General features: G+C 44.0%; 1 protein-coding gene across 6 annotated transcripts in view; it reads left to right on the top strand.

The window, feature by feature from the left end:
• The window catches only part of MTA3 (metastasis associated 1 family member 3), a 156574-nt gene extending 136860 nt beyond the window's left edge, over positions 1-19714 (top strand). For 2 of the 6 annotated variants that reach the window (XM_064164039.1, XM_064164043.1), the window contains 3 exons: positions 643-794; positions 2590-2812; positions 3956-5598. In XM_064164039.1, coding sequence (XP_064020109.1) covers positions 643-794; positions 2590-2812; positions 3956-4212 — 632 coding nt within the window. In that variant the 3' untranslated portion in view covers positions 4213-5598. The other 4 variants (XM_064164042.1, XM_064164040.1, XM_064164041.1 and 1 more) reach the window with 4 other exon arrangements.
• The last annotated feature ends 2961 nt before the right edge of the window (positions 19715-22675 follow it).

Below are 22675 nucleotides of genomic sequence, written 5' to 3' on the forward strand. Positions count from 1 at the left end.
GACATCAAAGTCCTAGTCTGTAGATAGAAAGTTAGAGTTATATACGTGTTTTACAAATAACATTTTTCAAAAAATACTTTTATTGTGAAAGAATATTTTTAAAAAGGTTAAATCAGGGTTCCATGCTGAGTCTCCTCATACACAAGGTACACATGCATCTCCCAACAGCAGTGGCTGACATGATTGCTCTTTTCTTCTGTGGATCTTGACTTACAAGTACTCACTTTGCATGCATTAGGCAAGACCCCCAGATCTTAGTAATCTTAATAAGCAAACAAGTTAATAAGCCTGTCTTCCAGGGTGAGAAGTAGTGGAGAGTGTATAAAGTGTGGGTTTTGTTGTTTCTTTGGTCAGACATTTTTGTTGTCTGCTTGCTTTTGTACTTCCCTGTGGAAAAAGCTTCTAGTTCATACAGTCTCTCATTTGAAATTAAGTAGGAAAATACTTGGAATTTTTCATTTGAAGTTGACTTGTGAGGTGCTTTAAAAAAAAATCATATCCAAATCATTATGTTTTTCATATGAAATCTATTAAATATTGATCCATATAATGCCCTTAGGAATGCCATCCATTACAGCATTTGGATTTATTATACTGAATGTAGCATGCACTGCTTTAACTCTGCTGCTTTTTCTTCCATAGCTCCACAATCTCATCAGTGGTATTCTTGGGGTCCTCCTAATATGCAGTGTAGACTGTGTGCATCTTGCTGGATGTATTGGAAGAAATATGGTGGCCTGAAAATGCCCACACAGACAGATGGAGATAAATTGTCTTCTAGCCAACCTGCTGAGGTGGGATTGCATAGATAAATTTCCTAAAATGAAGTGTGATGTTTTCACAAGACTGCTGTGATTTAATAAAATGGGGTTCTTTTTTTATGTGTTCAACTTTATAGAATCATAGAATGATGTAGGTTGGAAGGGACCTCAAGAGATCATCTAGTTCCAACCCCCTGCTATAGACAGGGACACCTCCCACTAGAACAGATTGCTCAAGGCCTCATCCAACCTGGCCTTGAACACCTCCAGGGAGGGAGCAGCCACAACCTCCCTGGGCAACCTATGCCAGTGTCTCACCACTCTCACTGCAAAGAACTTCTTTCTACCATCTAGTTTGAATCTCCCCTCTGCCAGTTTAAACCCATTATCCCTTGTCCTGTCATTACAAGACCTTGTAAATAGTCTCTCCCCAGCCTTCCTGTAGGCCCCTTCAGATACTATGAGATCTCTAAAAAGTCGTCTCTTCTTCAGGCTGCAAAGCCTTAGCTCCCTCAGCTTGTCTTTATAGCAGAGCTGCTGCAGCCCTCTCAGCATCTTGGTGGCCTCCTCTGGACTGGCTCCAACAGTTCCATGTCCTTCCTGTGTTGAGGGCTCCAGAACTGCACACAGGACTGCAAGTGGGGTCTGAGGAGTCTCCTCTCTCTGAGGAGAGCAGAGCCAAGGGGCAGAATCGCCTCTCTTGCCCTGCTGCCCACACTGCTCTTGCTGCAGGCCAGCACAGGGTTGCTATCTGGGCTGCACTCACACTGCAGGCTCCTGTTGATCTTTTACCACCCCAGAATCCCAGGTCCTTTCCCTCAGGGCTGCTGTCAGCCATTCCCCACCCAGCCTGGATTGTGCGTCGCATTGCGCCAACCCAGGTGCAGGACCTTACACTTGGCCTTGTTGAATGTCATGAGGTTGGCCTGGGCACAGGATCCCTTCCCTCTAGCAAGTCGACTGTGCCACACAGCTTGGTGCCATCTGCAGAACTGCTGAGGCTCCCTTGAGGGAGCCACTTGGCACTGGTCTCCAGATGGACATTGTGCCTTTGATCACCACTCTCTGGGTGCCAATTCCTTACGCAGCAATGCTCCACCCATCCAATGTGTTTCCAGTTTGGTGACCAGGATGTCATGTGGGACAGAGTTCAATGCCTTACTCAGGTCCAGGTAGATAGTGTTACAAAACTTAATTTATTCCTCCTTTTCCTCTTTTAAGTAAAACTGAACAGTGTGCAGGTCCTGCAGTGTCTTTTTATGACTGTGCCTTAGATAACCAAACTTCCAGTTTATACATTTTTGGTGAAAAAACATCATCTTCTCAACGAATCAGTCATAAGAGTGATTGATTCAGCAGGACTAGGGGGTGAGGTTTTAAGCTGAGGGAGGGTGGGGTTAGACTAGATCTTAGGAAGAAGCTCTTCAGTATGAGGGAATAGGTTGCCCAGAGTGGTTGTGGATTCCCCTGGAGATGTTTTGAGGTGAGGTTGGATTAGGTCTTCAGCAACCTGATCTGGTTGAGAGATGCCCCTGGTCCTGGCAGGGAGGTTGGAGTAGATGATCTCTGAGGTCTCTTCCAGCCTAAGCCATTCTGTGAAATGATGTTACCTTTAGAATGGTAATATTATATCTCATCTAGATTAACATTATTTATCCATTCACAGCAGAGCTCTCTACTCAGCTCCTTGCGTAAGACTGAGGCTTTTTTAGTACTGTACCTATTATTTGATTGCCCTTGTGAATTTCTCCAAACTATGGATTTTTTTTTAAATGCTGTAGCTTAGATGCACATGTGATGGTTTTTTTGTTTTGTTTTATGTTTGTAGGAATCCCATGTTAGAACTCACCTGTCCCGGCAGGCCGCACAGGGAACTCCAGTTCATAACACTGGTAGTCCAAAGTCAGCGGTGAAAATGCGCCAGGCTTTCTTTCTCCACACAACGTGCTGGACAAAACTGGCCCGCCAGGTCTGCAGAAACACCCTCCAGCTGCGGCAGGCAGCAAGACGTCCCTTTGTCCCTATTAACTGTGCTGCCATTAAGGCAGAATGTAAGATGTTTTTTTAATTCTTAGTTCTGTGTGATGTGCTTCCCACCTGTTTTTGTCTTTTAATTTTATTTTCATTTTCAATAAACATTCCTTGTCTATATGCCTTTGGTTTTCTTTTTTTTTCATTTGTCCAGCATTTCACTGACACATTGGATAAAGTCCGGCTGCACTGAGCAAATTTCAGGCTGAATTTAAAAGGAGATGATTGTTATTACCTTCACTTTAATCCAGTTGTCATTAAAAAATAAGTTGGGGGCAGGAAGGAGAAATCAATCCTGTGACATCAAAAATTGCTTTCTATTAAGGAGTATGAAAGAAGTTTGTCTTTATGTTGTTTGCTTTTTTTGTTGAGCAGAAAGCACAAATCTGTATATGTTTATATTTTCTTAGAGGGATTGGTCAAGGAAGAAGGAGGTGAGGATGCATAAGAATTCAAATCTGACCTGTAATACGCCCCTTTGTTACAGTAGTCATCAGATGATGGTGACAGCCATGCTTACTATTTCATTATAGTTTCTTTTTTTTGGTCCCACTTTTAAACGTAATTCTGTATTATGCTTGTTCTTTTTATAGCCAAAATACAAAGAATGACAGATAAATGTACTATAGTATGACAAAAGGTTGAGTTGTAGGTAGCAACAGGAAGCCTTTTACATGCACATGTGTGTCACTTCTGCTGCATAGTCACTGAATATTTCAGCAGGTCTTGCACCTGTGCTGAGCACAATGTTTTTCAGTTTGTTTATGTTTCTGTTTCTTCCATAGATGAAATTCTTGTAGCAGTCTGTGGTGAATAGTCCTAAAGGGCATAAAATGGGCCTAAGCATGCCCTGTCTCATTTACCTGCCCGTCTGCATTGCAGCCAGAGGCGGGAAAACAGGACAAAAGAAACCCAGGCAACTTACTTTCTTTGCCTGCGTGGGATTTCATGGGGACCGCACCCCTGTCCCGTGGTAGGTGTATGCGCCCCCATTCTATAGAAGACAACAGCCTGTGGATTCTTGCATTTCTGTGTCTACTTGGGTGATTCTGTGATCAATGAGACCATTAGCCTCGGCCATTCCCCTATAAATTGGGGGTGAACAGGGAAAAGGGTGCTGGCATGTTCATTCATTCCTCGCTGATCTGCCTCTCGCCTGCCAGTCACCTCAGCCAGCCTGCAGCGGATTTTCACTTTGCGGCCCACGTGGAGTTTGCTACAGGACTTCTGCTGGATATTTTCCTGCCTATGTTTTGGGCCACGGACTTTAGGACTAGTGAGTATTCTCCATTCTTTGTTCAAGTTGCTAAAGGATTTTAATCAGCCTCACAAGCGGCGAATTAAGCCACCGGACTCTCTATCAAAGACATTTTCTGAAATCAGTCAAAATTCCATTGTGCACAGACATGCTGTGAAATAGTTCTGCTAACAGCATCCAAGAACTTGTGTGGATAGTTGTAAATAAGTTTGGGGGAATTATTTTGGGTATATTAATAAATAGTTCATAACTTTTAAATCTGCCTCATTGCATTTTACCCCAAACTCAGATTTCGACTAGTCCCATTTACAACACAGTCCCTTGGCATTCCAAGATTACTTGTCCTAGATCATTGTACTGTCAACTGTATTGGAATTGCAGAGTCTTTTTTACAGTATTAGATGTCAGATTTATAACCGTAGTTACTAGATTAATGATAAATATTTTTCCAACATATTTTTATTGGGATGCTGATTATGTCAGTGTCAAGTACAAGAAATTTACTCCATGTAAGATTAAAATCTGGGTTTGAGTAATTCTTTTCCTCTTACATACTTTAATACCAGCCATTCTTCATGTGCAGGCTCTTTACCTACTTCTACAGTCATCCAGAACTTGGTGATTATTTCTGTTCATTGTCCTTGTTAGTTGTCCTGTTGGCCATTTTCTTTCCTCTTTCAAAGCCATGCAAGTCAATAGCAGCTTTCAGGTCTCAGGCAACCATATGGCTGCTGTGTTGACAGAATGAGTTGTACTTTAAAAATGAAGCTTGTCTAAGTTTTGACTAGGATTATTTTCTTAATTCTTAATAGGAAAGAAGAGTGGTTTTCTGGGAGGAAAGCATCATACCTTTTAATTTATGCATTTGACACGAACTTACTGAATCGTGGAGGAAAACAAGCTTCAGGACTCCACTTGAACCATGAATTTTTCTATCCATATCTTTTTCTCACTGACTACTGTGGCTTAGTGAGAACAAAGATGAAGCTTCTGTAAGAAAGGAAAAACAGAAGAAAAAAAATATCATCCAACTGTTAAGCTTTATATTACAACAAATGTTATATACACAGTTCAACTTCAAAACAAAGGAGTGAAAAGCTGGCCTTTTCAGCAGGAAATAGTCATTCTTGTTCTTTTGAATGAAAAGGTGTCATATCCCGTTAACATCAAGAGCACAGAAAGATGTTTTTTTTCCTGTAATCTCCATCTTTATTCATTTTGCTTAAAGCAAAATTTGGACCACGCAATTTTATCGTTTCAAATGCTGATGCTTCCTGGTTAGACCTAACATAGATGGAAAAACAAAGACACAATTGCCAGTGCTATTTGAGACAGCATTCAAATTACTTTATAATAGTGGAAACCACATTATACCTCATTTAATTGTTTTTCTCTTCCAACCTTGATGATACTGTGATACTGTGATACTGTATGCACACATTCTGTTTCTGGCAATATCTCTCTCTGGAATTGTACAGTGCCCTTACCTACATTGTCATGTTTTCACTCTAGTAAAGCCTAGTTAGTAAATAAACATACTGTTTCCTAGTTTTGTTCGTGTGTAGTTTTACCTGGTGACCTGTGTTCAGTGCATTGTATTATAACTAAAGAGACCTTCTTCCTGAGAGTCCTTGAATCCTTTTCTAAGGACAGCTCAGTGCAAGTTGGGTTTTTTTTGTTGCTGTTTGGGATTTTTTAAAACATAATTTAAAATGAGATATTTAATTAACAGAAATGATTGCTTAAATACCACTGAGTAATTACAATATTGAATTAATGCCTATGTTGGTTTTACAAAAGTTACACTCAAACTTGATAATAACCTGGCCAGAGTAGCAGGTCACCCGTGTTATGATATCATGCGAGATGGCTAGGATGCCCAAGAACTAATTTGGAAATTGTTTTTCATGTTGGTGTGCTGAAACTTGAATCTAATGACTGTTTAGCTGCTTTGCTAGGCTTGCCTTAGTCGTTGTGTGAGCCAAACCAGTGTTCAACTGTGTTTCTTGACTATATTGCAATGGGCAACATACCAACATTCAGCAACCATGAAATCTAAAGACAGAAAAATGGTAGAGCACTTGTCCCAGCAGCCTATCAGGTGTTATGCCTTCTTAGCCATATGCAATTTGTTGCAGTGCCAGGTTGTAAGTGAAACTAATTCCCAGATCTGAGGAAGCCCGAAAAAGCCAGGCAGAGCTAGCTCATAAAATAAATTGATTTTTGCAGTACACATGAACTCATCTGCAGATGCTTTTGCTCTGAAGGGGCACAGAAACTGCTGAGGATGTTAATGGCCAACCTAACCATCTTTTAGGTGAAACTAGATTTCAGACAGCATTTTTTTTATTCCGCCCACATCATCTCCCTCTGGCACATTATATCTACTGGCAGAAGCCAAAGTCTTATATTCTGTGTTTTTCATCGCTTCAGTTAGTGCAGAGAATTAGATCTTTTTCTCATTAGGGAGCTGCATCTCATGACCCCTGCTCAGAGGCTAGCAGGAGGTAGTGGAGTCAATGCATTTACATTCCAGTTCCCTGTAGGGATGCTTACCAGGACGTGGAGAGGGTTTGGCATCTCCTGCTAGTAGCACAACCCATTGTGGAAATCTCAGACTTTGTTCTGCCTAAAGATAACAGACTTGCTGCAGTTGTTCACAATAAACTTGTTTGATGGATTTTCAAGAATAATTGATGTTGGTGAGCTGTTCAGTAAAGAGAAAATCCCATGCACTAAATGAGTCAAAATACCTTCTTCTTAGTTTGGCTATATTGTTTAGAAAGGTAAGGAAACTGTCAGGTCTGTGAAAGGTAGCTTAATTAGGGGAAAATACAGTGGGCATTCTCTTCTACAGTCACTGACAAGATTGGGTCTATTTCCAGCTTAGAAACGTCCCTGCATGTGTCCTTGTACTGTGACTGGTTTACAGGAAATGTAGGTAGGAAAGGACCTCTGGAGGTCTTTAATCCCATCTCCTGCGTAAAATTCATGTGCTCATGAGCCTTTTACCCAGATGAGATTTATGCCTTTCTCAAGGATGGAGACTCCATAGCTGCTCTGGCCACCTGTACTTACAGTAAATACTCCTTGCATTTGAGAAGAATTTCCTGTCTTCCAGCTCATCTCTGTTGTGACAGCAATACTGTGTTTTCCTAGCCTTACATACCTCCGAAAACGGTCAGGCTTGGTCTTCTCTATGCTCTGCTGCTAGGCAGTTACAGTTGGCAACCACAGCTCCCCTTGGCTTTCTCATCTCAAGCCTGACCAGACTCTGTTCCCTCAGACTCTGTGTGTGTGTCCTCTACTCAGATTCCAGTCATCTTGGTGACCCTCCAGTAGCTGGACTTGCTCCAATATTTCCCTTTTTTTTTTTTTTTTTGTAATGGGAATTCCAGAACTCAATCCAGGGTCTGGAGATGGTTTCACAGGGCATGAAAGGAAGGGATAACCTTTCCTTGTCCTGCTGGTGGCTACCGTTGGCTAAAGCCATGTATGCAGTTATCCTTGTGGCTGCTGAATTAATGTGATCACATCAAACGTTGTCTTTTACAAAGGTGTCTTGGGTTCAAATGCAGGTTCCCAGAGACTCTTATAAATTTGGTAGACCCAATGACAATTTATAGAATTTATAGAGTTTATAGAGTTTATAGAGTTTATAGAGTGCCCTCCCCTCCTCCCCCTCTTTTCCCCAAAAGACAGGGAGAGAGATAAAAGGTAGGGACACCCCAATAAATCAATCTCACTCGATTTGGAAGTTAAAAAGGAAAAGTTTAACAATAACTTAGAAAAAAGGATTGGAGGTAGGGGAGTTTACAAAGGATAAGGAAGGGAAAACAGCAAAAATACAAAACAGGGATGGATACAACCCGAGTAGTGTGATGGTGTCTCTGCCTCGTGACTGGTATGCAGTATCAGTGTGTGTGTGCGGTCATGAACGCAGGTAGGGAGAAAGAGGGCGAAAAGAGGAAGAGACAGGAGAACTCCTGTCTTTTATACCACAGGAAGTGGGGGGAGTGGGCTAACCATCACCTGGAGTGTGGCCCACCCCTGAGGAGGGGCCAAGACCCCTAGGGTCAGGTTCAGGGTCACTCCCCCAGGAGTGTTAACCCTATACATTCCACCCCTTGGTTAGACCACTTCCACCTTCCTAAGAACAGTCTTCTTCTCCAAAGATGGGAAAAAAGTTGTCCATGGGTTAAGAGTTCTTAAAGTCCTTCTTGGTTCCCGGCTGTATCCCAAGGCGATGTGCTCCTCTGGTCCGGTGCAGGTTGCTGAGATGTGAGCAGGGCAGGAACGGAAGAAAAGTCAGTGAAGCAGGAACAGTTCTTGTTGGAACTCAGGAAAGTCTTTTCCCTCTGTGAAGAAAAAACATCAGGAACAGTCTCTTCATGTCTGGCATCAGGGGAACAGGTGTGGATGAGATGGCTGTAGACATCCTCTGGAGGGAAATCAGGAACAGTCTCTCACTGCAGGGCATCAGTGACGAATCAGATGCAGGGTTCTGGTTGGACGCCGTGGTGTGATGCGATGTTGTAGGACTCTGGATAGCTGCGGCTGTCATGTAGGTTCTGTTGGACGCCGTGTGGTGGTGAGGGTATAACTACAAAAACAACTTGTAACCCCTTATGAACTATAATACAAGTATTGCACAACTATGATACAAGTATTGCACAACTATGATACAACTATAATACAAGATAACCTGAAAGTATCTGGAACACATGGAATCAACTCTGAGATTTCAAAACCTTTTCAGCTAAAGAGAGGTTTCTCTGAGGGACACACTCGATAACACCAGTTTCCATCATCACCCAGTATGTGTGACCAGGACCCTCTGCAGATACCACCCCTTTGATAGGTTTTCCCCCACCAGAGGCAGGAGCAACCCACACAGTCTTTCCCAGTAGATTCCTTTCACAGACTACAGGAACTCCATCTCCCTCAACTATGGGCAGTAGGGCAGACTGAGCAGGACCAGCTCTGTTAACTGATCCCCTGCTGTTCACCAGCCAAGTGGCTTCTGCAAGGTGCTTCTCCCAGTTTCTGAGAGTTCCACCTCCCATAGCCTTCAGGGTGGTTTTCAGCAGACCATTGTGTCGCTCAATCTTTCCTGCAGCTTGTGGGTAGTATGGGATGTGATAAACCCATTCTATCCCATGCTCTTTTGCCCAGTTGCTTACAAGGTGGTTCTTGAAATGGGTCCCATTGTCTGACTCAATTCTCTCTGGGGTACCGTGTCTCCACAGGATGTGGCTCTGCAGGCCCAGAATGGTGTTACGGGCAGTAGCATGAGGTACTGGGTAGGTTTCCAGCCACCCCGTGCTTCCCTCCACCATGGTTAACACATACTGCTTGCCACTACGAGACCGAGGCAGAGTGATGTAATCAATCTGCCAGGCCTCCCCATACCTGTACTTTGACCACCTTCCCCTGTACCACAAAGGCTTCATGCGCTTGGCTTGCTTTATGGTGGCACAGATGTCACATTCATGGATAACCTGAGTTATGGCCTCCATGGATATGTCCACGGATCTGTCTCGGGCCCATTGGTATGTGGCATCTCTTCCTTGGTGACCAGAAGAGTCATGTGCCCACCGAGCTAAGAACAGTTCACCTTTGTGCTTCCAGTCCAGGTCAATCTGGCAGATGTGGGCAGCCTGGTCAGCTTGGTGGTTATGCTGCTGCTCTTCAGTGGCTCTGCTCTTTGGGATGTGAGCACTGATGTGTCGGATTTTAACTGGTAGTTTGTCCAGGCGTGCAGAAATGTCTTGCCAGAGATCAGCAGCCCAAATAGGCTTCCCTTTTCTCTGCCAATCATTTCTCTTCCACTCCTTCAGCCACCCCCATAAGGCATTTGCTACCATCCATGAGTCGGTGTAGATGTATAGCATTGGCCACTGCTCTCGTTCTGCAATGTCCAGGGCCAGCTGGATGGCTTTCACCTCAGCATACTGGCTGGATTCGCCTTCTCCATCTCTTGCCTCTGCAACCCTGCGTGTGGGGTTCCAGACGGCAGCCTTCCATCTCCGCTTGCTGCCTACCAGGCGGCAGGATCCATCTGTGAAGAGAGCATATGCCTTTTCCTCCTCAGGAAGGTCACTGTATGGGGGGGCTTCCTCGGCACGGGTCACTGCCTTCTCTTCTGCTGGCTTTCCAAAGTCAGTGCCCTCTGGCCAGTTGGTGATGACCTCCACAATGCCTGGACGCTCGAGAGTCCCCATCCTAGCCCTCTGAGTTATCAGAGCCATCCACTTACTCCAAGTGGCATCTGTGGCATGGTGCGGAGTCGAACCCTTCCCTTTAAACATCCAAGTCAGGACCGGAAGCCTTGGAGCTAAAAGGAGTGGTGACTCTGTCCCAATCACCTCAGAGGCAGCTCTGACTCCCTCATAGGCAGCTAGGATTTCTTTCTCTGTGGGGGTATACTTGGTCTCTGAGCCTTTGTACGCCTTGCTCCAGAACCCGAGTGGGCGGCCTCTTGTCTCATCAGGAGCTTTCTGCCATAGGCTCCAGCTAGGACCATTCTCACCGGCTGCTGTGTAGAGAATGTTCTTAATCTCTGGGCCGGTTCGAACTGGTCCCAAGGCCATGGCATGGACCACCTCTCGTTTGATCTGGTCAAATGCCACCTGCTGCTCAGGTCCCCACTCAAAGTTATTCCTCTTTCTTGTAACGTCAAAGAGGGGTTTCACAATTTGACTGTACCCGGGAATGTGCATCTTCCAAAAGCCCACAAACCCCAGGAAGGATTGTGTCTCCTTCCGGTTAGTGGGTTCCACCATAGTGGCCACTTTATTCACCACATCCATAGGGATGTGGCGTCGGCCATCCTGCCATCGAACTCCCAGGAACTGGATCTCTCTGGCAGGCCCTTTCACTTTGCTTCTCTTAATGGCAAAACCTGCATCCAACAGGATATTAATGATCTTCTCACCCTTCTCGAAGACCTCCTCTGCTGTCTCACCCCATACAATGATGTCATCGATGTACTGCAGATGTTCCGGAGCTCCACCCTTCTCCAGTGCAGTCTGGATGATGCTGTGGCAGATTGTAGGGCTGTGCTTCCACCCTTGAGGCAGTCTGTTCCAGTGGTACTGGACTCCTCTCCAGGTGAAGGCAAACTGCGGCCTACATTCTTCTGCAATGGGGATGGAGAAGAAAGCATTAGCAATGTCAATTGTGGCATACCATTTGGCCTCCTTTGTTTCCAGTTCATACTGCAGCTCCAACATGTCAGGCACGGCTGCGCTGATTGGAGGAGTCACTTCATTCAGGCCTCGGAAATCCACCGTGAGTCTCCACTCCCCCGTCTCCTTTCGCACTGGCCATATCGGGCTGTTGAAGGGCGAGTGGCTCTTGCTGATGACAAGCTGCTGCTCCAGGCGGCGAATCAGCTGCTGTATGGGTAGCAGGGAGTCTCTGTTGGTGCGGTATTGCCTGCGATGAACTACACGAGAAGCAATAGGTAACTTGACATCTTCCACCTTGTGGGTACCAACCACGGAAGGGTCATCTGACAAGCCAGGCATGATAGACAGCTGCTCTTTGTCTGCAGTCTCTACAGCTGCTATGCCAAAAGCCCACTTGTTCCCCTTCGGATCTTTAAAGTACCCTTCCCGGAGAAAGTCGATCCCCAGGATGCAAGGTGCATCAGGGCCAGTTACTATGGAGTGCTTCTCCCACACATTCCCGGTGAGGCTTATCTCAGCCTGCAGCACAGTCAATTCCTGAGACCCCCCTGTGACTCCTGCGATTGTAACAGTTTCTGTCCCCCTGTGGCTGGAGGGGATCAGAGTGCATTGGGCACCGGTGTCTACCAACGCTCTGTACTTCTCAGCTTCAGAAGTGCCAGGCCATTTCACAAACACGTCCCAATATACTCTGTTATCCCTGGCCTCCGCCTGGCTGGAGACAGGGCACCTCTAATTCTGAGCAGTGTGACTGCATGAGGCACATGGACCTGAGGTACTGGCTTCACCACCCCTTGAGCGAGAGCGCTGCCTGCGGGACACTGGGGCAACCCCTCTTCTGGAGGAGTTATTCCCTGTGTTTGTCCCCTGCAGTTCCCTTACCCTGGCCCATAGAGCTGAGGTGGGCTGGCCATGCCATCTATCCATGTTTTCCCCATGGTCACAGAGTGTTCTCCAGAGTGACCCCCTGTGTGTACCCTGTCTGCTCTGGGCTGGTCTCCTGCGGGGAGGAGGAGGAGCACGGCGTGTGTTCCTTACAGCTGAGACTTGCACCCATTCTGAAGGTGAAGAGCAGTTATCCTCTGCCTTCTGCATTTCAGAGAAAGAGGCTTTTAGCTCGTTCATTTCTTGGGTGAGGGTCTCTACAGTGGCAATTAAGGTTTTCCTCGACAAACTGTCTTCAAACTGTCTTAGGTCATTCACAAACTCCCTGATTGTGGGAAGGTTGTTGGGGTCTCTGCCCAGCAGCAGTGCTTCCAATGTGGGGGCATATGTGGAAGGGGCACACTGAGTCAGTTTCTTTAAGAGGGCTGGCTTCATGCGGACATCATCAGGGTCCGAGGGCCTCTGGTCGGCTCCATAAATTATCTCCTGAACCGCCATTTGCCTCAGGTATGAGATCCCCTGTTCCATATCTGTACATCTAAGGGGATGGAAAATCATGTCATCCTTAGTCGGGTACCTGTACCTCACAGCTATCAGAAGCCTGGCCCAAAGTGAGTGGGTACCATCGAGCCTTCCCAGTTCCTTATCCACACCTCCATCCCTCGACAAGGATCCCAGTTGCTTTGCCTCCCTGTGATCTAGGTCCACGGTTTCTGCTCCTGCATCCCAGCATTTCAAAAGCCAGGCTAAAAGGGACTGTCCGTTTGCCCTTGCATACTCCTGCCTTATGTGCCTGATTTCCTTTCTGGGCGTGGAGCTGATAAGGATCACTCCATTATCAGGTCCATTTCCAGCTGGTTGCTGTTGCTGGGGGGTGCTGGTTCCCGAAGAGGTCCCTTGCCCCGGATCGGTATCTGCGGGAGGATTTGGGTTTGATCTGGCTGGCCGCGTGGTGATGGGGGCAAGATGGATGGGGCTGGGCTGAGGGGGCAGGGTCCGGGGGGCTGCCCTGGGCGGGACCGGAGGCGGAGTTCGGGGCGGAGCCGCGCTAGGGGCGGTCTGCCCGGTCTGCCCTGTCGCCCATCCCCCGCAGCTGCAGCTGGGGCAGTGAGGACTACCCCTCCCCCTAAGCACCCTAATGGCGGCGCCCACCCGAGGTCCCCACGTGTTCCAGCTTGGAGCTGCGTTGTAAATTCCCAAACCCGCATTTACACACAGTGAAATAACAGCTATCCAGTACCATTTTCCCCCCAAAATATCTGGAGCTTCTGTGCTCCAATGCATATACTCAGATTGATTCCATGTTCCAGAAACATTTCTAAACACAGTGATATTACTAACAGAATTCAGGAAATAGGCATAGACTCGGGCAGGCAAATGCTTAGAATATTCCCAGAGCATATCAATGACAATCCAGAAGACATGGTAACTTATAAACTTTAACAGCCAGCCCCAAAACAGACATCCAAAAGCGTTAATGATTAAGACTTTCAGAATATCCATTTTTTAACTTCCAAATCTTCTCTGAAAGAATTCTTTCTACCTAGCCCCACGTTGAGACGCCAAATAAATTGTCTTGGGTTCAAATGCAGGTTCCCAGAGACTCTTATAAATTTGGTAGACCCAATGACAATTTATAGAATTTATAGAGTTTATAGAGTTTATAGAGTTTATAGAGTGCCCTCCCCTCCTCCCCCTCTTTTCCCCAAAAGACAGGGAGAGAGATAAAAGGTAGGGACACCCCAATAAATCAATCTCACTCGATTTGGAAGTTAAAAAGGAAAAGTTTAACAATAACTTAGAAAAAAGGATTGGAGGTAGGGGAGTTTACAAAGGATAAGGAAGGGAAAACAGCAAAAATACAAAACAGGGATGAATACAACCCGAGTAGTGTGATGGTGTCTCTGCCTCGTGGCTGGTATGCAGTATCAGTGTGTGTGTGCGGTCATGAACGCAGGTAGGGAGAAAGAGGGCGAAAAGAGGAAGAGACAGGAGAACTCCTGTCTTTTATACCACAGGAAGTGGGGGGAGTGGGCTAACCATCACCTGGAGTGTGGCCCACCCCTGAGGAGGGGCCAAGACCCCTAGGGTCAGGTTCAGGGTCACTCCCCCAGGAGTGTTAACCCTATACAAAAGGCTTTGTTGATTCCCTTGACACTTCTGAATGCCTCTGTTTCAGCCCTTTTGCCCCTATGCAGACCTGCTTACTGAAGAATGTTATCACGTTTGTCGTGGTTTTGTTCTCTGGAATTGAGACGGATTTAAACATTAGTTAAACACCATTAGCGTGAGTGCTCAGCAGTTTCTGTTTGGATGGATCCCACCCAGTCTGGTGACTTGGTTTTATTCATTAACCGGTTTATTTTGAAATGTTCCCTAGGAGCACTTTGGTGTGACACAGTTCTTGTACTTTGCTAGTGTAAAGAATTTTGGAAATAAGCTGGTTTAAGTTCTCCTGCAGCGAACACTGATGCAAAGAACTCAGCTCTTCTGCCATGCTTTTATCTTTTTTGTGTCTTTTCCTCACAACTTCCCCTATTGCTGCAGGCACTTGCACACTTTCTGCTTTCATATGTTTGGGAAAATATGCTATAAAATGTAATACTGATTTAATTTTTTTTTCTTCTTCTCATAATTTACACTATTTCACTGATTTTTATTGTTTGAGAGAGCACCCGTATTTGCGTTTAGGACTTCTCATTTGGTTTTGACAACTTCTACCTAAATTTTATTCAGTGGTTTCACACTTGAGAGTCGTGCAAAGTCTAACGTGTGCTTTTCTATATGTAGTCAATAAAGGACATCAACTTCATTATCCTTTTTATGGGAATACCACATTATGGATTAAAATTTGCCGCTGTTAAGCATATTTAATTTTTTCAAGAGGTAGGTGTGCTTTGGAATACCCATCTGGTACCTTTGTTAGACATGCTTTGCCTCAAGGATGGAAATTGTGCTCTCTTTGCAGCTGGCACTCTCTCTCACTCAGTGTATTAATATCTCACTGTGATTCAAGGCCTTCTTTTACACTGATGACACGTAGATGGAAAATGTTCTGGCTAATTGCTTCTTAACTGATGTTTTGCTGTTCTCAAAGTAACTATAAAATGCTTACCGTATAGTCTGTGCTTCTAAAGGAGACAGTGGAGACACATTTTTCTACTCTTGTCACTTAAAGTACTTCAAACACTGTGGAATAATAAAAATATTCCAGGCATCAGAGTCAGTGCTGCTTTTTTTTGTTGTTGTGTTTTGTTTTGTTTGGTTGAGGCTTTTGGGGTTGGTTCGTTTGGGTTTTTTTGTTGTTGTTGGTTGGTTGGTTGGTTTTTCACTGAGAGCAAGCAGTTTATTATGTTATTAAAATAATAAAATACTTTGTTAGGCTTTGGAACTTTAGGACTACGCAGATCCTAGGAGGCATTTCCAGAATTTCAAGTAGGTTTCTTAATATCTTGAAAAAAGTTGTACATTGTGTGCTCCACTGGAAACATCTGTAAACTTGCTGAAATGCTTATTTCAGTCATTGCTGTGGTTTTGTGACTGTGTGACCTACATGATTTTTGCACAGAACTAGACAGAAAACAATGAGATTGTAAATTGTTCGATATAGTCTTCCTCTCGTCATATGACTGTGCACTCCCTCTTGTCTGCTGGCAAGAAGCAAACAGGATTGGATTGGCAAAACACAAGGTGGATACAAAGTGGAATTACAGTTACAATAACCTGTTCATAACACCTAGATTATTAGAAATGCATTTTGTGTGTGCATATGAGAAACCTGCATATGTGAAATGACAAAGAAAGGTGTACATGTAGGAGGTGGTTCCATGTGAGAGAATTCTAGAACTGCAAAATTGACATGTGAATGAAAATTGTCACAAAATGGACTAACTGTGTTCAAGGGATACTGTCAACCCTGTACTTACCTGCTTTTGCAAGAAACTAACCAAATAGTTCAGAGTGATTTGGGGGGAAAAGTGTAATTCCAGTAGTCTTGAAACTTTGTTGAAGTCTTGTGGATTTATGCTTCAGATTGATTGAGTTATTTGTGAACCTCTTCATAGTGTGACACTCTTAGGGGCATTTAAGGCTCTCCTTGTGTATTCACAGTGCCTTTTAGAGGTTTGCGTTCATAGTTGCAGCATCAAATTTAAGGTAGTTAGCAAACTGACGGTTTTAATTTGCTTTCCAGGAGGTTATGATCTTTGAGGCCTTTAACCTCTGTGATACTTGGTTATAAATGACCATTTTCTTCAAAATGTTATAGTAGAGAATAGTTTTTTTTGGTTGGTGAGGGTTTTTAAGCTTCATCTTGCCATGATAGCCCCTATGTTCTGTTTTACTTAGGAAGAGTTACATGAATCACCGTACTGTGTAAGACATGACAAATCAGTAGTGTCGACTTGCATCTGTATTACCCATTTTGACCCATGTTGAATATGATTAAGAATTCACTACTTTTAAGTCAGAGCTGCTTTTATATTAGTACTCATGTTTTCATCTGTTTCACTTGTCTATCTGCCTCCAAAAAGGTTTTCTAAGCAAAAAATGCCATCAAATTTGCATTGGAACTTTTATTAACCTAAAAAAACTTTCCAAATAATATTTTTTAAATTGCATGGATGAGAATGTGGCCGGCCTTTGAATGTCCATCCAGTCAGAAACTGGCTGCTGTATCCTAATTATATTTGTAATAGTAAAATATTTAAGCTGAGTTTTATTCTTTAAAATTCTCAGATGCGGAGCGACATTGTGAACTTGCTGGAAATCCTCTGAAGATAAAAAGCACGAGAAAACCACTGTCATGTATCATTGGGTACTTAGGTGCGTATCTGTCTCCAGAGAACTGCAATCCAAAGGAGTGTTCAGTGCACACTGATACTTCATACGCATAGAATGAGAGATTTATGCTTTTAGTAACAAGAAAACTATAAAGTCAATAAACTTCTGATCTGCTATCAGTTGCAAAACTGCATGATTGAACTTGCAGAGTGTAGACAGAAGGCCTCCTGATACTGGTTTAAAGTGGCAGAGTGAAACCTGATGTAATTAGAATGTGAGAAACAGTCTGGTGGTCTAAATAAAACTCAATGGGGTGATACTTGGTATGCTCAGTGCTGCTTCAGTGTGCCCCTGAATCCACTTGCGGCATGCCTTTGTCGTTACATGGAGGAAACCTCAGCCACACTAAGACACTGATCTTTGATCATTTTAAAAGATGTGATGACATCTGCAGTGAGATCACAGCCAAGAGGATAGTGAACTCACACAAGAGAGTAGGAAGAGGAGAAATTCCAGTAATCATGATTCTGTATTGAAAAAAAATTAAGCTATTCTCTCTTTAAGGAGCCACCAGTGGTTATTAAATACTTAGAGTCATGCAAAATTGAATCACGCAGATTCACTGTGGTTGGAAAAGACTTTTAAGATCATCAACCATTATCCAATTCTGGCATGGCCACTACTACACCGTATCCTTGAACACCGTATCTAGACAGCTTCTAAACACATCCAGAGATGGTGATTCAACCACTTCCCTGAGCAGCCTATTCCAGTCTTTGATAACCCTTTCATTATAGAAGTTTTTCCTAATGTCTAACCTAAACCACCCTGGCATAATTTGATGCCATCTCCTCTTGCCCTGTCAGCTGTAACTTGTGAGAAGAGATCAACACCCGCCTCTCTACAGCATCTTTTCAGGTAGCTGAGATGCCCTAGAGGCTTCTGCAGTGTATTGATCTTATTCTACAGGAGTGAAGCTGAGGGTACAGCTCAGTGTAGATGGTTTCCTCTGCATTTCAATCAATGGGAGGTTTTTTTTGCACAAGAACAGAGTAACCAATAACATGATTTACTGGGTTAGAATTTGACTATTAATAGTTATAACTGTTCTTCCAGAACATCAGTTTAAACAAAATCTGAATCTCAGAGAAGAATTAGTGCCTGCTCTCACTAAATTTTGATTCCTCTTTGCCCTGGGGTTTAGAAAAAAATGCCAGTGGAGCTGTGGTTGTAAGGGGAGGCATTCACAAAAGAGCGGATTCATCCAGCTGACCCATCTGTGTAGTCAAATGTGGCAATGGCAGCATGTGTAATCTTAGAAGATGCTGCCCGTTTTTAGTGCCATGTCTTCATTTGCTGAGGAGCTATCTTGATGTGTTTGAGAGGGTGACTCTGTAGGTTTAATGAGGCAAATAATGAGCAGTGTCAGAGTGTGTATGTACATGAAGGTTTTGTGGAAGATTAACAGTGCTAAAATACACCTGATATCTGTGGAGTCAGCTTAGCATTTGGCTGTATGGGAAGTGAAAGCATCTCACTATAGTTAAGGCAAATTTTAAATCTTACAGAGTGGCAGCTGGTGGCCTATGACTGTGTCAAAGGGCCAGAGACCTGCCCCCAACCAGTCTGACTTCCCTTGCAGGTTTAGGTCTGTCCAAAAATTGACAGAGCAGTGGCATTTTGAACTCAAGTGTGTGATGGGAATAAGTGAATTGGTTCAGCAAATTTCTGGTGAAGGACAAGCAGACTCTGCTGAGGCTTCCTTTTGCCACTTTGGCAGATAACTGAGAAATTTCCATTTAGCTGTATCAGCTTTTGGCAAACACAGCATCTGCTACCCTGAAGCATTCTGGGCAAATAGATACATTTTGGAACTGTTTCTTATCCACCTGGTTCTTCTCCAAGGTAATCCTACTCTGGGATGTTTGAAGTTTCCAAGTAATGATTTTGTATGCAAGCCCAGCAGTAACCGGGGCACTCGATGCAGGCAATGATTTTGGTGTTTGTGCAGCAATTTTGGGATAGTTTTAGCTTCAGAGACTGGCTGCCACTGGCCCCTTACATCCGTTGACTTGTGTTTGGGAAGATTCCATGAGAATTGTTATTGTGACAGAAAATATATAATAGCTTGTGATACTGAGGTGATTTTGCTATTGTAAAATGCTTTTATTCGTTTGCTAAAAAAAATCTCTAGGCATGTAGCTATGATATAAACCCTCAAAGAGTAGGAAAATATACATGTAAACCTATTGCAGATTGATTTGTATTATCTCTTCAACCTCTGAAGTCCTTGCATGTCTACCTGGGTGATCTGAAGCAAAATAGATTTTTTTTCTTAACTGGGAGAACTGTAGGCATGAAGACTTGTGTTTGAATTTTTATTCAAGGCCCTGAAAGCACTCATGCAAAGTAAACTCTTTTACTGGAAATGTATGGTATGTATAATTTTTCTCTTTTGTCTCAAGTAGAGGTTCATCTTGCAGTGAGGCCCAATGAAATCACATCTACATCAAGCCTTCGAAGTCCAAATTCAAAACAACTGCTTGCACCTTCCAATCCTTCTTCATCACGTATTTTGGAAAAAAGAAACTATAGCTATCATAATGGCCTTGATGGTATGTGAAGGAATATAGAAGAAGTACTCTTCAAGTCTCTGAATTGCAAAACTTTGTGCGGCCTGAGATGACATTAAATACTGGGGGTACAGGTCAACAGAAATGTAAGATACGTACACATGCATATGTCTATATATGTATATATAAATAAATAGATTTTTAATGCAGTGAAAAGTAGTGCATGAACATGGATCTACAAATGGCTCCTCTTACAAAGCCTCCTTTTACCATTTTTCTCACTAATCCTAATTGTGACGGTTTGAGCATTCTCCACCCCCCCACACTTTAGAAATCACCCAGACTAGACTCACTGGCTCTAGAAATATGAATGAAGCTTATATATACAGCTCAGCACAATATACAAGCAGATATTTCCAGTATATACAGTTATAGACAGAAATATACAAGGTAAAAAGGTAATACATAAACACAACTTCCCTCCCAGAAACCTGAGTCCCCAGGAGGGGCTCTCAACCACCCCTGCACCTTCCCCCTGCCCCTCTCAACCTTACCCCAGTCCCAGGGAAGAACAGAGGTTCGGCCAGGGAGTTAGGAAGCAAAGCGGATTAGTCCAAAATAGAGGGTGAGGTTAGAGACTAAGAAGCAGCTCATCCAGCAGCCCAAGTGAGATTGATTATGTATGTTTTTATTTCTTGTTGCTATACATCTCAGCAAGCCTATGAGTGAAGTGGACATCACCATTATTTTCCTTTTACAGCCTGTAATCTAGTTCTTCTCACCAAAACATTCTACCCTGCTTCAAACTAGCACAGTCCACACCTGTCCACTCAGAGTATTGCTGAGAACTGTCTGATCTAATCTAAACAATATTTACACTAATGAATATCACAAGTTCAGTTCACACTTTCATTCCGGCTATCTCAGACACAGGTGATTCAAAAGCTCAGAAAACAGCAAACAGTTTGCCTCCTCACAGATGAGATGAGAGCAGGGACTCCCAGGTGACATTGGGTTCGTGCTCACGTACTGTAGATCCTCTCATAGATTCTTTCAGTGTTGGACGCCGATGGTACCTAGAACAGAAAACTCCTAACAGCTTGGATTATACACTCTGAATTTAGACTCTCTCAGCTAAAGTTATATTTCTCTGTGGAATACACTGGATTTCACCATTCTCCTGCATTACCCAATAGGTGTGACCAGAACCTTCAGCAGACACCACTGATCAGACAAGTTTCCCTTCACCCGAAGGAGAAAATACCCAAACAGTTTCCCTAACAGATTCTTTTCACCTACAACAGGAACTTTATCACCATCTACTGTTTGGACTAAGTCTGATTGTGCAGGTCCTGCTCTGTTTACTGAACCTCTACTATTTACCAACCAGGTAGCTTGTGCTAAATGCTTGTCCCAGTTTTAAAGGGTTCCACTCCCCATGGCTTTTAGGATGGTTTTCAGCAAACCGTTGTAGCGCTCAATCTTCCCTGAAGCTGGTGCATAGTAGGGTATGTGGTAGATCCACTCAATTCCGTGCCCTTTGGCCCAGTTTCTCACAGGATTGTTCTTGAAATGAGTGCCATTGTCTGACTCGATTCTCTCTGGAGTCCCATGTCTCCACATGATTTGTCTTTTCAAGCCAAGAATGGTGTTACATGCAGTAGCATGTGGAACTGAATAGGTTTCCAGCCATCCAGTGCTGGCCTCCACCATCGTTAGCACATACTGCTTGCCAGAACGAGATCGAGGTAGAGTGATGTAGTCAATCTGCCAGGCTTCACCATACTTGTACTTTGACCATCTATCACCATACCATAAGGGCTTGATTCGCTTAGCCTGATTAACAGCAGCACAGAAGTCACTTGGGTTATAGTGTCCATGGATAAGTCAATTGACTTATAGCATGCCCATCGGTATGTTGCATCTCTGCCTTGATGTCCAGATGAGTCATGGGCCCACCAAACTAAGAACAGTTCACCTCGGTGTTTCCCATGAAGGCCAAGATCAGAGTTTGCATCAACTTGAGAAATCTTAGCAGCTTGGTCTGCCTGCTGGTTGTGTTGGTGTTCCTCAGTGGCTCTGCTCTTAGGCATGTGTGCGTCTACATGCCGCACCTTCACTGGAATTCTCTCCAGCTGTGCATCAATGTCCTGCCATAGATCAGCACACCAAATGGGCTTTCCTTTCCTCTGCCAGCATGGTCTGCCTGCTGGTTGGCTACCATCCATGAGTCGGTGTAGAGGTAAAGCATAGGCCAATTTTCACGTTCAGCCACATCAAGAGCAAGTTGAACAGCTTTTACCTCAGCAAACTGACTGGATTCTCCTTCACCATCTCTCGCTTCGGTAACTCTCTTGGTAGGACTCCATATTGCTGGCTTCCATCTTCACTTGATGAAGGTGATTGGGTGATAGTTTGGCCAATGAGACCATTAGCCTCAGCCATTGTTCTATAAAAGGTGAATAAGGTGCTTGCGTGCTCATTAGTTCCTCGCTCACTCGCCACTCACCTACCACCTCAGCCAGCTGCCGATTCCACATCGCAGCCCACGTGGAATTCACCACAGGACTTCTACTGAATATTTCCCTGCGTATGTTTTGGGCCACAGACATTAAGACTGAGGACTAGTGGGTATTCTGAATTCTTTATTCAAGCTCCTAAAGGAATTCAATTAACTTCACAAGAGGTATATTAAGCTGACAGACACTCTATCAAAGACATTTCTGTCTTTGGTTCTAATTCAAATTCCCAGAGACTCTAATAAATTTAATAGACCCAATAACAAATTGTAGAGTGCCCTCCCCTCTTCCCCCTTCTTTCCCAAAGGAAGGGATTAGATATAGGGAGAGAGAGAGGTAAACACACCCGAATAAATCTCACTCGATTTGGAAGTTAAAAGGAAAAGTTTAACAATAACTTAGAAAGTTATTGGAGGTAGGGAAGATTACAAAGGGTAGGGAAGGGAAAATAGCAAAATACAAAAAGGTATAAATACAACCAGAGTTGTGTGATGGTGGCTTTGGCTGCCTCGTGTCTGCCATGTGGTGTGCTGGTATGCAGGCAGAGATGTGCAGAGTGAAGTGTGTGTGGAGAGAGAGGAACAGGAAGCCCCTCTCCTTTATAGAACAGGAAGTGGGGGGGCAGTGGGCTAACCATCACCTGGTGGTGTAACCAAGCCCTGTGGAGGGGTCA

Source organism: Pogoniulus pusillus, chromosome 25, assembly GCF_015220805.1.
Source record: "Pogoniulus pusillus isolate bPogPus1 chromosome 25, bPogPus1.pri, whole genome shotgun sequence".
Taxonomy (NCBI): domain Eukaryota; kingdom Metazoa; phylum Chordata; class Aves; order Piciformes; family Lybiidae; genus Pogoniulus; species Pogoniulus pusillus.